Here is a 14,809-nt window from a genome sequence, read left to right as displayed (position 1 = left end):
TGCATGAGTTAAGAACCCTGGCTCTTTGGTTTACAAGCTGTGTGACCCTGAGCAAGTTCCCTGACCTCCCTAAGCCTCAGTTTCCTCATCTATACAACAGGGATAACACTATATACAACTGTTGTTGTGAGGGATTTAATGAATTAATACATGTAAAGTGACTACAGCAGTGCCTGGCACATAATACAATGTTCAACCAATGTTCTTGGCATCTTTTTTCATTTAGTTCTACCTCCTCATTTTATAGCTAAGGAGGCTGTGAATATTGCATAAGATCTCACAGCAAGCAGTAGCACTGTTATAACTAAGTCCAGATTTCCTAGATAAAAATAGAAAAGAGGAAAATAGAGAAAGGATATAAAAGCAATATAAATAAAAAAAGGCTCACTCTATACTGACTTTAGGGGATGATTTAAAGAGCAGTTTAGAAGGTGATGGTAAGTGGGAAGGGTATGGCAGGGAGAGGAAAAAGATGACAAGAATATTTCTATTTCCTTCAGAAGAGTCTAGGAAATCCTTCGCTTTGTAAATTGATTCTCCCTTTCATTCAACCAAAGGTAAACAAAGTTTCTTACCCTAATTGAACTATTGCCACCATTCCTTCCACTTTTAGGCTGCCATGGAGCAGGACACAAAAGTTGGGTATTTTGCCTGCAATCTGATTGGCTGAGTTTTCATCTTCATTGTCATCAGTTATTCCAGTACCCACCTCATCACCTTCTGTGAAGAGAAAACAGGTCAGACTGAGATTAGCTACAAAACTCCCAGACCCCAATTATACTCCTAGGCTGTTTCTAGCCTTGGAAGGAGAGTATTTGCTTATAAAGGATATTACTTATAAATTGCTTACATGGGAATAAATAAGAAAAATTCTTATTCTGGTTTTCTTATATCCATATAAAAACCCATTTTCCCATATTATATGAATTCCATTTATATGGAACATCCAGAAAAGGTGAATCTATTGAAACAAAAAGGACATTTACTGGTTACCTGGGCTTGAGGGATATGGGAAGCTAGGGGTTGACAGCTTAAAGGGTTCCTTTTATGGTCGTGAAATTAAAACAGCAGAACCAGTTTCTTACTATGTTAGGCAACATTCAATTTTTTTTTTTTTTAATATATGAAATTTATTGTCAAATTGGTTTCCATACAACACCCAGTGCTCATCCCAAAAGGTGCCCTCCTCAATACCCATCACCCACCCTCCCCTCCCTCCCACCCCCCATCAACCCTCAGTTTGTTCTCAGTTTTTAACAGTCTCTTATGCTTTGGCTCTCTCCCACTCTAACCTCTTTATTATTTTTTTTTCCTTCCCCTCCCCCATGGGTTTCTGTTAAGTTTCTCAGGATCCACATAAGAGTGAAACCATATGGTATCTGTCTTTCTCTGTATGGCTTATTTCACTTGGCATCACACTCTCCAGTTCCATCCACGTTGCTACAAAAGGCCATATTTCATTTTTTCTCATTGCCACGTAGTATTCCATTGTGTATATAAACCACAATTTCTTTATCCATTCATCAGTTGATGGACATTTAGGCTCTTTCCATAATTTGGCTATTGTTGAGAGTGCTGCTATAAACATTGGGGTACAAGTGGCCCTATGCATCAGTACTCCTGTATCCCTTGGATAAATTCCTAGCAGTGCTATTGCTGGGTCATAGGGTAGGTCTATTTTTAATTTTCTGAGGAACCTCCACACTGCTTTCCAGAGCGGCTGCACCAATTTGCATTCCCACCAACAGTGCAAGAGGGTTCCCGTTTCTCCACATCCTCTCCAGCATCTATAGTCTCCTGATTTGTTCATTTTGGCCACTCTGACTGGCGTGAGGTGATACCTGAGTGTGGTTTTGATTTGTATTTCCCTGATAAGGAGCGACACTGAACATCTTTTCATGTGCCTGTTGGCCATCCGGATGTCTTCTTTAGAGAAGTGTCTATTCATGTTTTCTGCCCATTTCTTCACTGGGTTATTTGTTTTTCGGGTGTGGAGTTTGGTGAGCTCTTTATAGATTTTGGATACTAGCCCTTTGTCCGATATGTCATTTGCAAATATCTTTTCCCATTCCGTTGGTTGCCTTTTAGTTTTGCTGGTTGTTTCCTTTGCTGTGCAGAAGCTTTTTATCTTCATAAGGTCCCAGTAATTCACTTTTGCTTTTAATTCCCTTGCCTTTGGGGATGGGTCGAGTAAGAGATTGCTATGGCTGAGGTCAGAGAGGTCTTTTCCTGCTTTCTCCTCTAAGGTTTTTATGGTTTCCTGTCTCACATTCAGGTCCTTTATCCATTTTGAGTTTATTTTTGTGAATGGTGTGAGAAAGTGGTCTAGTTTCAACCTTCTGCATGTTGCTGTCCAGTTCTCCCAGCACCATTTGTTAAAGAGACTGTCTTTTTTCCATTGGATGTTCTTTCCTGCTTTGTCAAAGATGAGTTGGCCATACGTTTGTGGGTCTAGTTCTGGGGTTTCTATTCTATTCCATTGGTCGATGTGTCTGTTTTTGTGCCAACATTCAATTTTTATATAAAAAAAATTTTAAGCTTATTTATTTATTTGAGAGAGAGAGAGAGAGAGAGAGGGAGCATGCGCATGTGAGTGGAGGGAGAGGCAGAGAGAGGAGAGAGAGAATCCTAAGCAGGTTCTATGCTGTCAGCATGAAGCCTAACATGGGGCTTAAACCCATGAACAGTGAGATCCTGACCTAAGCCGAAATCAAGAGTCAGACACTTAACCGACTGAGCCACCCAGGTGCCCAAGACATTCCTTTTTTTTTTTTTTTTTCTTTAAATGTGTATTTTTGAGAGAAATGTGAGCAGGGAAGGGGTAGAGAAAGAAGGGGACAAAGGATCCGAAGCGGGCCTGGCACTGACAGCAGACAGCCTGATGTAGGGCTCAAACTCACCAACCATGAGATCATAACCCGAGCCAAAGTCAGATGCTTAAATGACTGAGCTACCCAGGCCCCCATTCCATTTTTAAAAAATCCAATCCAGTAGGGGTGCCTGGGTGGCTCAGTTGGTTAAGCATGACTTTCGATTTCAGCTCAGGTCACAATCTCACGGTTTGTGAGTTTGAGCCCCACATCAGGCTGTGCACTGACAGTGTGGAGCCTGCTTGGGACTTTCCCACTCTGTCTGCCCCTCCCCTGCTCATGCGCTTTCTCTCTCTCTCTCTCTCTCTCTCTCTCTCTCTCAAAACAAATACATAAACATTAAAAAATTAAAAAAAAAAAACCCAATCCAATAACTATTCCTTTCCCCCAATTCTTCAGATCATAAGGTGCTTCATCTTTATAACCAGAATAGGAAAAGAACTCACCTTTGTTAAGTGCTATTGGTAGGACCAGATGTCTGGACAGAACTGGGGGACTAGAAATATCAGCTATATCAATAAATCCCACTATTTCCAAATCTGAAAAAAAGTGGAATCAACACAATTAATTCATGCTATAGGGAAGTACATTATTTTCTACATACTAGATTTCACAAATACAGTACTTAGGTGAGGAATTCAGATGCGCTGACTAGGAATGTTATTAGAAGTTTCTCTGGATGATTCATAATTTGCATTTTAAATAGCTGAAGAAATAATACTACATGCCTTTCATTTAATGATTTAAGTTATAAGACAAATCAGCTAGACTTTATTTTTATGAGGCTAGGTCCCCAGCCAAGACGAAAGCTTCAAGGTTGAATCCCTGTTTAGTCAGGGATGCTCTGGTCAGCAGGGGGCATCGCAGTGTAGCACATCCACCAAGCCACCGTCGCAGGAGGAACTGCCATCCTGGGACAGTAAAGCTATCATTAAAAACATTTCTGTGAGAAAGAAATATATTATCTATAAACCCAAGGTAGCAGTATAACCATGACAATGATTGCTTTATAGAAGCTGTATTAAAGACCATGGGTATTTGTTGAAAACATAATAGGTAAAAAATGAAAGTTTTATCCCAAAGTACTTTTTTTTTAAAGTTTATTTTCTGATTATATAAGTAGAAAAACTTGGAAAAACACTAAAAATTGTAAAGAAAAAAAGTCAGTCGTTCTTCACCGTCAAAGGAAACCTCTCTTAATATTTTATCGAATTGCTTTTCAAGTCTTTCTTCTAGGCACAGACATACTCATATTCTCAAAACGATTTTTAAAAAAAATCAGAGTCACAGTGAGTACGTTGTACTTCAAACACACCAGGAAATCTGCTTCTCTGGAGAGTTGTTGTCATTACCTTCTTCAGCTTACTAACAAATGAATCAGCATAAAGCAGTTACATATTTTTCATTTGAGTAGCACAAGGCCTGCATTTTAAAGTAGCTTAAAAGAAGTATAAGCTATGGACAAAGATCTTGGACCAAAAGTTTATATGGAAAAGAAAAGACCAATTCAAAGGTACTTATCAAAAGAGACAGGAGGGAGTAGAATCTAGATGGTTTGAAGGCAACAAAACACTTGACACAGCTTAACACAGTGTAGGAGCCACAGTGAGAGAGAGGGATGCCCTACTTCCAGACAGCCAGGAGCTTAAAGACACAAAAAATAAAAAGCCTTTGCACAGCCCTTCACTCTCAAGACTCCTTCAAATCTATACACCCATGAGTGAAATGAACATTTACTGTGCACTTAATTTTAATCATTTGTTGACTGAGCAATTATCCAGTAAACACCTATAAGCAGCAGATACTGTGCTAGGCACTGAAGGGACAATGATGATATAACGTGCACCCATCACCTCGAGGGGTACACCTACCAATAGGAGACAACTCTCCTCTCCACTCTTGTTAGGTTTGACTCACTTTGCCAATCTCAGCTAAGCACAGCACTATCAGCACGAACCAGGTAAAAGCAGTAGCACATCTCTTCCTTTTAGTCATAATATAAGCACCAGGGCTAAAGGGGTACAGTATATCAGAGCAGAGACCTCAGAGAGACCATGATTCATCTAAAGATTTCCACGCACCTAGGCAATCAGAATTAGAGGAAGTGATTTGTCCAGCATCACACAGGAAGAACCACACAGCCAAGTTTAGAAGCTAGCTCTTCACAGATGATCTTAATTATGATGCTAATCAATCTTAGTATCTCTTAAGAATTACTTCAAGGATATCATCACTAGTAAATCTGGTCATGATTTCTAACTCTATTTAATTTGTGGGCTATAGTTATCTAGGATTGGAGATTAATTCATGACTTCACCATGAAAGATTACCAGCCTGCCACCCCTTAGGCAATGCTTCCTCCCACCCAAAATATACATACTGGTGATGACAACAGCACCCTGGTATGAGAACTTACATTTCTTTTCAATCCTCTTGGATAGAGAAGAGTAGAAGTCAGAAGTTACAAGAAAGTAAGGATGACAGAAGAACTAAGAAGGAAGTTAAAAAACACATTACCTGTGTTGATGACTTTAGGAATGGGATCGATTTCCTCATCTACAACAAAAGGCTCTGGTCTGGGGAAGACTTGCACATCAGCGGTTAGATGGCCGCACTTGAGAACAGCATGGAAAGGCGTATATGCTAGATCTATTAGTTTTCTAGAATATGAGGATTAATTATTATTAGAAGAGTAATATGATACATATTTTTTCATGTAATTTTTTCAAGATGCTAAGTTTATTTTCCCTTCAAGTTGATTCCAAAACTATGATCTGACCATTTGTGAAATAGAACAAAGTCTGACACTTTTGGTGAGCAAATTTCAATCCTGAATAGCCCAAAAGCAAATTAATCTTTTGAAACTGCTGAGTCGTTGTAAGGAGGTCAATATCTATAGACATCACTGATTCAGTCATGCCTAATTTAAAAGGGAATGAACTTTAAAAAATCACTACTACCATTAATTTTTACCCGACAATTGTGCAACTCGGGAAAAATAAAATAACAATTAGAAATAATGAAACAGATCTTATAGTGGAATATCAAATTATAACAACAGATTGTAAGAAGGCAAAAAAAGCTCAAAGGATATACTCACCCAAACATAGACTGTACATTTTTCAAGCACAGGGGGCCATCAATAGTAAAAATCTGCCCTTCACCATTGTTTAAATCTATGAGACGTTCAAGGCAATCCAAAGAATCAGTACTCTGAAGCTACAAGGCAAAACAGATGACCCTTGTAAAGTGGCACACAATGACAGATTATTATCAGCACACCAAGGTCAAACCCATCACAATAACACAGCCAATAAGTAATAGAAATGATTTTTTTTAACAATGTGAGAGAAAAATAACTATAACAATTTTGATTCAAGGTTACTAAGAGGAATGTTATATAAAATGATACCAGTAGAGCTATTTCATTCAGAAAGTTTTACAAAGATTCTCAGAAGTGACCACAGGTGGTATTTACAGTATCTTTCCTCCAAGGCGTTTCTAACATCTTTTGGTGAGAACCATCATTATCTACATTCTACAGACAGAAAAACTGAGGTGAAGAAAGGTTAACTAACTTTCCCAAAGAAATGAGAAAAGCAGGAAGTAGAGTTTAATAAAACATGTATCAGTAGTGTTACTTTACTGAAAAAGTTCAAGCACACTTCTGTCAACATTTCTGGTGGAATGGACATAAGAATTCCTAAACGAGAGAAATGTCTTAATACCAAAAAGAACATTTTGACTTTTAGGCATCTGAAGAGTCTCTGTGGGAAGTAGGACAAACAACAAGTCCAGCTATGTTTCCCGAGATGGGCAACCTCTAAACCTCCAAAGAGCATTACAGACCTAGAGTCTTTTCAAATATAATTTAGTGACCAGCCTCAGCTGAAACCAATGGAGTTCAATGCTATATATACACAATATTACTATTAATGGAATATACTAAAAAATAAAATCCTAAGATGTATCTAACCAAACTAAAAAGAACTTGGTATTACCTCCTCCAAATTTGCCATGCACATGATGTATAACTTAGATGGGAAAGGAAAAGGTAGTGGAAACCTGTTGCTCTCGCTTCGTTGACTGTGAGTAGCTAGGGAATGCCGCAGTGACCCTCTACCAATGCCAAGACAGCCATCTGTCACCAGAACAACCTGTTTGCAAAGCGTGAGAGGAGGTTTGTACATGAAATAACATATTTATTTAAAGCAGTCTCATTTAGCAATGTTTTCATTTTTCCCTAATTGCACCTACACTGAAAAGCCCATCTCTTCAGGGAGATAAGCAAGAAGGTAAATAAATCTCAAAAACATTTTGTCAAGTGAAAGATGACACAATGTAGGACTCTATTTATATGAAGTTCTAGTACAGATGCAACAAAGCTAAGATAAATCAAACAGGAGACTTCGGGTATAGGGGGATAATGACTAGAAAGGGGGTTGAGGAAACTTTGTTGGATAACGGAAATGTTCTAGATCTTTACTGGAATAGTGGTTACATAGGTGTATGCATCTGTCAAAACTCAGGGAACTATGTGCTGAAGATCTATGCATTTTACTGTATTTTATATAATTAAACATAAAAACTAGCACCTACCTATGAATACTTAAAATCATATAATCAATTCTTACTTAATTTTATTAAAACTAGAACTCAATCTCTTAGCTAAGGGGTGGGCCCCTATGGCACCGGACGTCAAGAATGACATGAGGATCTATTTTACACGGACCTAGGAAATCTGAACCTTGACACTATTTTCAGAGATGTCAAACTCTACCTGGTCAATTAAAAAGACCAGTGTTTCAGGGGTGCCTGGGTGGCTCAGTCGGTTAAGTATCCGACTTCAGCTCATATCACGATCTCGTGGTTCGTGGGTTCGAGCCCCGTGTTGAGCTCTGTGCTGACAGCTCAGAGCTTGAAGCCTACTTCAGATTCTGTCTCTCTCTCTCTCAAATAATAAATAAACGTTAAAAATATTTTTTAAAAATGACAACTGTTTTAAAAATGTATTCATAGGGGCGCCTGGGTGGCGCAGTCGGTTAAGCGTCCGACTTCAGCCAGGTCACGATCTCGCGGTCCGTGAGTTCGAGCCCCGCGTCGGGCTCTGGGCTGATGGCTCAGAGCCTGGAGCCTGTTTCCGATTCTGTGTCTCCCTCTCTCTCTGCCCCTCCCCCGTTCATGCTCTGTCTCTCTCTGTCCCAAAAATAAACGTTGAAAAAAAAAAAAATTTAAAAAAAAATGTATTCATAAAAGCCATTTAACCAGACATGTATAAGACCTTTAAAATACATTCTTAATCAACCTGTAATTTGAAAAAGCCTTCGAACTATACCAACAATAGACAGTGGTTACAAATCATTTTCCTCATTGCTTCAGAGACCCTACAGGGTGGTAGACTTTCCAAGCATTCCAGAGAAGGATTGTTTTGGCTTTTCCTATTCTAGACTTGTACTTGATAAAACAGCCATTAAAGCAGTAGTAGGTGACTGCAACCATGTGAAGTACCAAGATTGGCCCTTGTTTCTAAAGCCCAAGAATGCTCAATGGCAGTCTCCTGGAGGGATGTCATCTTTTGGGAAGATAGTCAGTTTATAACAAGGCAATGTCCTCTTCTATGAACAAATGCTATATAATGATTTACTTCTGCCCCTACTTTTTTCAGATGCTTTGTGATAGTGGAAATATTTCATGTAATATCAAAATGAGACAGACTTCACTGAGATAATGAAGACATGGTCCAGCTGTCTAAAACCTTGGTTAATAAAACTCCATGTTAAAACAAATCTATATGATAGCAACAGATTATAAAAACAATCACTAATAACTTCCACACCTAGCACACTGTTTTGGACCTGATTCACTCCAAAACTCATCAAACAAATCTAAGTGGATCCAGGCCTAGCCCCATGACCTCAGGGTACAGTACATCTCAAATTCAGATTCTTCCTTTTGCAAAGGAAGAAAAAATATTAAAAGGCAGAAGTCTGCATGGTACACAAGATCTTGCTTGTTACATATTTTCTGAATTTCTTCTCTAAAATGACTGAAGTAGCAAAGGAAACTGTGCTACCAGCTAGCTTCTAGTTCAGAAGATACTGACAACAAAATTTCATTTATTCAGTATATTGTTAGGACATTAGAAATTCTGTATGCACAGATTTACCAAATAAATGTTTATGAAGGTGCCAAATATGTTTATTTCTGAAAATAAACTGATCTAAAGGCATTTATGGCATTTGCTAAGGTGATTTAACCTTTAGTAGCAGCTCAGGGTCTTCATTAACCCATGAGTTCATACTCTGTAAAACAGGATGGTTTGACAATAACAAAAAAACCCAAAAACCAAAAAAAAAGTTGGGTTCATGAGACAGACTTCACATGCAATAAAACTCATCCTTCTTAGTATACAGTTCTAGGAATTCCAACAACTGCCTTTAGTGAGCAACGACTTCTACAATCAAGATAAAGGTTAGTTCTATCCTGTCACTTTCCATTCTCCCTTGTGCTTCATTTAAGTCAATCCCCTAACCCATCCCTCATCCCCAGGCAACCACAATCTTAAAAAATAAATACCAGTTATGCCACTGACACTACTAAAGAATTCATGTTTGACCATATAATAAAAAATCATAAGCTATGGCACACTGCCTGTTTTCGTAAATAAAATTTTATTGCAACACAGGCTTTTCATTTATTTACTTTTTATCTATGGTTGCTTTCATGCAATGACAGTGGAAATGAGTTGTCATCACAGACATCTGCAACATCTAAAATATAGAAAAAGCTTGTTGGGGTGCCTGGGTGGCTCAGTTGGTTAAGTGTCTAACTCTTGATTTCAGCTCAGGTCATGATCTCATGGTTTGTGAGACAGCCCTGCAAAGCCTGCTTGGGATTCTCTCTCTCCCTCTCTCTCTGCCTCTCCCCAGCTCATGCTTGCTCATGTGTGTGCATGCGCTCTCTTAAATAAATAAAGTTAAAAAAAAAGAGAAAAAGAAAAAGCTTGCTGACTCCTGTTGTAGATTACTATAATTTTTCTGTTAGTGATTTTTTGTTTTCTCCTTTAAAATATGGTACCACTTCTCAAAGCACAAGCATATTCGTCGTTGTATTTTTTTGGTTTGTTTTGTGTTTTTGTTTTGTGCTTCAGAGATACTACAGTTTTTACAAATCGAAGGTCTGTGGCAACCCTGCACTGAGCAAGTTTATCGGTGCCATTTTTCTAATAGTATTTGCTCACTTCGTGTCTCTGTGCCACATTTTGGTAATTCTTGCAATATTTTAAACTTTTTCATTATTGCTATCTTTGTTATGGTGATCTGTGTCAGTGATTACAACTTTCAGTTGACAGCATTTTAGCAATAAAGTATTTTTAAATTACGATATGTACTTTTTTTTAGACATAATGCTATTATACGCTAAATAGACTACAGTATAGTATAAACAATTTTATACATACTGGGAAAGCAAAAACTTCATGTGACTCACTTTACTGCAATATTAGCTTTATTCTGGTAGTCTGGACCGAACCCACAGTGTCTCTGAGGTATGTCTGTACCTAATATTTATAGCAAACTTCCAATTCTCTTTTCATCTTAATACTCTGTTCTGATTTGATGCTAATGTGGACCCTGCTGTGGACTCTAAGTAAAGGGCAACAGATATATGACATTCATACTCCCCCCATTTTTAGACAACTCAGTTGAGATGGTTAAGTTTGCTAAATAAATGCTACAGTGAGATAATGAAGACAGAGTATAATGTACTGATGTTTATAATTGTATCATTCAAAATTATAATTACCCCTTCTAGGAAGTGTTCTAAAATTCTACTGTGAGCACTTCGTGTTTTATACAAACAATATTGGTTTGCAATAAGCCAATTTACTAGAAGAATGCTTTCCTCAAGGCATAATTTTGCTGTTTTCTGAGCATGGTAGTGTTGACTTAGTGCCTTCTTTTAAGAAGATACCAATCGTGTATAATGTAGTTTATAGAAATTACAATGCATGCTGTGTCAGAGCCTAAAGAAAATCGAAGCACCTCAGTGGTTAATGGTTTTAACTTAGGGCAATGAAAAAGAATTGATCATTACCTGGCAAGGAATTGCACCACCCCATTCTTGCTGAACAATATTGCAAACACCAACTAATGCAGATTCCAAGCAGGTTTTATCATAATCATCCATATTACTTAGTGCTTCCTAATTGAATAAAAGATAAAATTGCTCATTATTCTTTACTGTCTTAATCTGTTATTAGAAAACAACATAAACCATTCAAATCATGAATGTTACACAGGGGACATTGTGTTTCTGAGAGCCCAAAAGCATAGTTTCTCAAAGAAAAATGGTAAGACAGGCTTCCTCAACCACAAAGGACAATTAAAACAGCTTCCCCTTATTCTATTCTCTTATCAAGTATGAGTGAACAATCCACCAAGTTCATAGCTTTGTAAGGGAACCCTGAAGAAAGTAACTAAAATGAAGACCTTTTAAACACACCGAAAAAATGACAAAAATTGAGTAGTAACTATATCCTAAACATCAACCTAGGCACTTTACATGCATTTAATTATCACAACACTGTAAGGTACAGATTACTAACCTATTTTTAAAATGAGGAAACTGAGGTACAGATTGATGAGGTAACTTTCCTAGGTCACATGCCTAGAGGTGGCAGAGTTTAGATTTAAACCCACTTAATTGGACTCTAGGGCTCCTGGTCTTAATTACTACTATGAACAACTTAGATAGTAATTCTCTAAATTTCAAAACTACTGAACATCCGAAAACTCTTAGTTTACTACTCATTTATAATAAATCCAGTGCAGGGGTGCTGGGGTGGCTCAATCAGTTAAGCGTCTGACCTTTGATGGTGGCTCAGGTCATGATGTGGTTGTGGGATCAAGCCCCAGGTCGAGCCCTGTGTTGAGCTCCATGCTGAGCTCATGCTCGCTCCCTCTCTATCTCAAAATAAATAAACTTAAAAAAAAAAATCCAGTGCAATTTTTAAAAAGCTTTTAGGTAACATTAAGAAAGTGAGATAATAAAAGCAATGATTTAACAAAATGTTATTACTTATATTAAAAAAAAAATCAAATTACACTGATCCTGGATTTCTAACCTACCCAGCAATTATTAACTATTTTCTTTTCTTTTATTGATCGATTGATTTTGAGAGAGAGAGAGAGAGAGAGAGAGAGAGAGAGCATGCGCACGCATGCACATGAGCAGAAGGAGACAGAGAGAATCCCAAGCAAGCTCCAAGCCCAGTGCATAGCCCAACATAGGGCTCAACCTCACAACCCTGAGATCATGACCTGAGCCAAAATCAAGAGTCAGATGCTTAACGAACAGAGCAACCCAAGTGCCCCTAAACTGTTTTAATTCAACACTTATTGACTATAAGCAAGGCACTATGCAAGGTACTGCTGGAAATATGATTTAGAGATGTTGTCAGAAAGTAAATTTTCTGGCATTTCACAGACATCTTTTGAACTGACACCTAACAATTAAGGTTTAAAAATTATACTTTCTTGCCATCTGTAAATCAAAGCTATTTATTGGAGAGGAAATATAATTTTGAATTACTCTAGAATAAAGGTTTTTATAAGAAGGGCCATTTTTCAACTACTTGGTTTATAGGAAAATAGAAAATAATCAAGTATTGCACCTAAAGACCTTGAATTTTAGAAAATGGGGCATTACATCTTCACATGCTCTCCTTTCCACAGAAAAATTCCAGAAAACCGAGAGAAGAAAATAAAGTAACAACTCATAGCTCGAACTCATAGCTCTACCAAAGAGCTATAAGGCTTACAGCTTATGAATCTTTGTTTTATAGATATTTTATCTATAAACTTAACAGTAAATAATCCCAAATTCTAAATATTCAGCGCAATATGGTAACACTGTTTTCCTCCCTAAAAATTTGAGCCTTGTATTGCAAACACTTATTCCTTTTTGTACCTGAAGTGTGTTGTAATCTCTTGTGAAGGGAACCATCAGCTCCCAGAGTGATGAAAAAACCACCAGGGCTGTAAACTCGAGCTTATAATTTGTGGCCATGTGCTCAAACAGCATCGTCAAACCATGGGCGGCTAGGTGCTTGCGCTGATATTCTTCAGACCCCTCAATAGACACAGGTCGGGTCATGGAAAGGGATACGTCCATTACCACCACTGTTGGCATGATGAAAGTGGTCCCAGTGTTCCCAGTCAGAGTGCAAACACACAGCTACGAACAGAAAAATGCTGTAGAAAATAAACATGATTAGGTCTCACATGTCACAGAGAGAAAAAGGTTTTTTGTTTTTTGTTTTTATCCCACCATAATTTTAACCAAACTTTGCAGAAATGGGTGAAGGCAAACCACATTTAAGTTGAGGTGAAGGCAAATCTGTGGAGAGTTCAATGGGAAGGAAGCAAGCAGCTTAGTTCCCTGTGAGGAAGACTCCTAGAATCACCCACTAAATGGCCATAAATCAAGGACCACATAAGTATTTTTCTTGTTTTCAATTTATGTATTTATTTTTAGAGAGAGAGAGGCACACATGGTGGGGGGAAGGCCCGAGAGAGGGGGAGAGAGAAAATCCCAGGCAGGCTCCACACTGTCAGCACAGAGACAGATACATGGCTCAAACTCACAAACCATGAGATCATGACCTGAGCCAAAGTCAGATGGTCAACTGACTGAGCCACCCAGGGGCCCCGGGCATTATTACTATCTTAATGAATACAGCAGTATTTGCATATGTGTTTATTTAATTATCGTGTTGCTTGGTGCCCTTTTTTAATTAAAATGAATGCAAAATATAAAAATGAAAGGGTTAGAAGAGTCATAATCCAAATCAGACAAAGCTGGAAATCATTAACTATTACAAAAGCAACACACTCAGTAGTATGCACTGTACATAAATCAGGCAACAGTACTTTAATTGAAGGAAAAGAACAAAATTAAAGAATGTGAATGACAGCTGGCATTATCTCATGAAATTGTGTATAAAAGTCAATATGCAGAATAAATGGAGAAAACATTTCTATTCTCAAAAATAAAGAACATAGTTCATAGATATACAGACCTGTTCATGGGGACACAGCTTGCTGCTGTTACTACGCAAACTACATTCTATTGACATAATCAAATCTTGTATAGCTATAAATAAAAGACACATATGTAAATATGAAAAATATTTACACAAAATACCAGTAACTGAGAAAAGCAGGTCATAGCATTCTATGTATATACTGATTACAACTTCATAAAAATTATACTGCATATACAATTAGGGAACCCACTGGATGGATAATACTCATTAAAAACTCATCAGTTTCTTTTTTAGAACTTTCTTTAAACACACTTAACAGTAGCCAGGCTGCTTGTTTCATTAAAATATCCAACTGCTAATGTGTGATATTCTAAAATTCCATTTCTACATAGGCTGCTGGGAACTTAGAACATACTGGTTCAGGGAAGCAATGTTATAAATGGGAGTCAGGGACTCAAGTAGGAAAAGCCTTTTTACCGCATAGTGGCCTGAGATACATTTCAAATATAGTAATGCCTCATGTATCTAACATCAATAAAGATTAAATGAGAGATATAAATTACTTTTCCAGACTCCTCAAGATTCTAAAATGTTGGGGCACCTGGGTGGCTCAGTCAGTTAAGCGTCCAACTTTAGCTCAGGACATGATCTGTGGTTCAGGGGTTTGAGCCCCGAGTGGGCTCCGTGCTGACAGTGCAGAGCCTGCTTGGGATTCTCTCTCTCTCTCTTTGTCTCTCTCTCTCTCTCTCTCTCTCTGCCCCTCACTGACTCATGCTTTCTCTTTCTCTCAAAATAAATAAATACATAAATAAATAAGTAAACTTAAAAAAAATTCCAAAATGTTTCACCATTTTGACAGACAAAATTAAAATCTGTATCTTTCTTCTCTGCC

The 14,809-nt window shown here is 37.8% G+C and overlaps 1 protein-coding gene across 3 annotated transcripts in view; it reads right to left on the bottom strand.

The window, feature by feature from the left end:
• INTS14 (integrator complex subunit 14) overlaps positions 1-14,809 on the bottom strand; it is a 34,095-nt gene that overhangs the window by 17,035 nt on the left and 2,251 nt on the right. For 2 of the 3 annotated variants that reach the window (XM_045449401.1, XM_045449399.1), the window contains exons 2-8: positions 12,840-13,123; positions 10,965-11,072; positions 6,872-7,027; positions 5,971-6,089; positions 5,388-5,530; positions 3,317-3,409; positions 576-720 (exon numbers count right to left, since the gene is read on the bottom strand). In XM_045449401.1, the coding sequence (XP_045305357.1) occupies positions 576-720; positions 3,317-3,409; positions 5,388-5,530; positions 5,971-6,089; positions 6,872-7,027; positions 10,965-11,072; positions 12,840-13,061 (986 nt within the window). In that variant the 5' untranslated portion in view covers positions 13,062-13,123. Of the gene's footprint in view, positions 1-575; positions 721-3,316; positions 3,410-5,387; positions 5,531-5,970; positions 6,090-6,871; positions 7,028-10,964; positions 11,073-12,839; positions 13,124-13,950; positions 14,026-14,809 lie in introns of those variants that run through there. The other variant, XM_045449400.1, reaches the window with a different exon arrangement.

The sequence above is a fragment of the Leopardus geoffroyi genome, chromosome B3 (genome assembly GCF_018350155.1).
Source record: "Leopardus geoffroyi isolate Oge1 chromosome B3, O.geoffroyi_Oge1_pat1.0, whole genome shotgun sequence".
NCBI lineage: Eukaryota > Metazoa > Chordata > Mammalia > Carnivora > Felidae > Leopardus > Leopardus geoffroyi.
The sequence above is the reverse complement of the archived record's forward strand: the minus strand, read 5'-3'. Positions and strand labels throughout refer to the sequence as shown.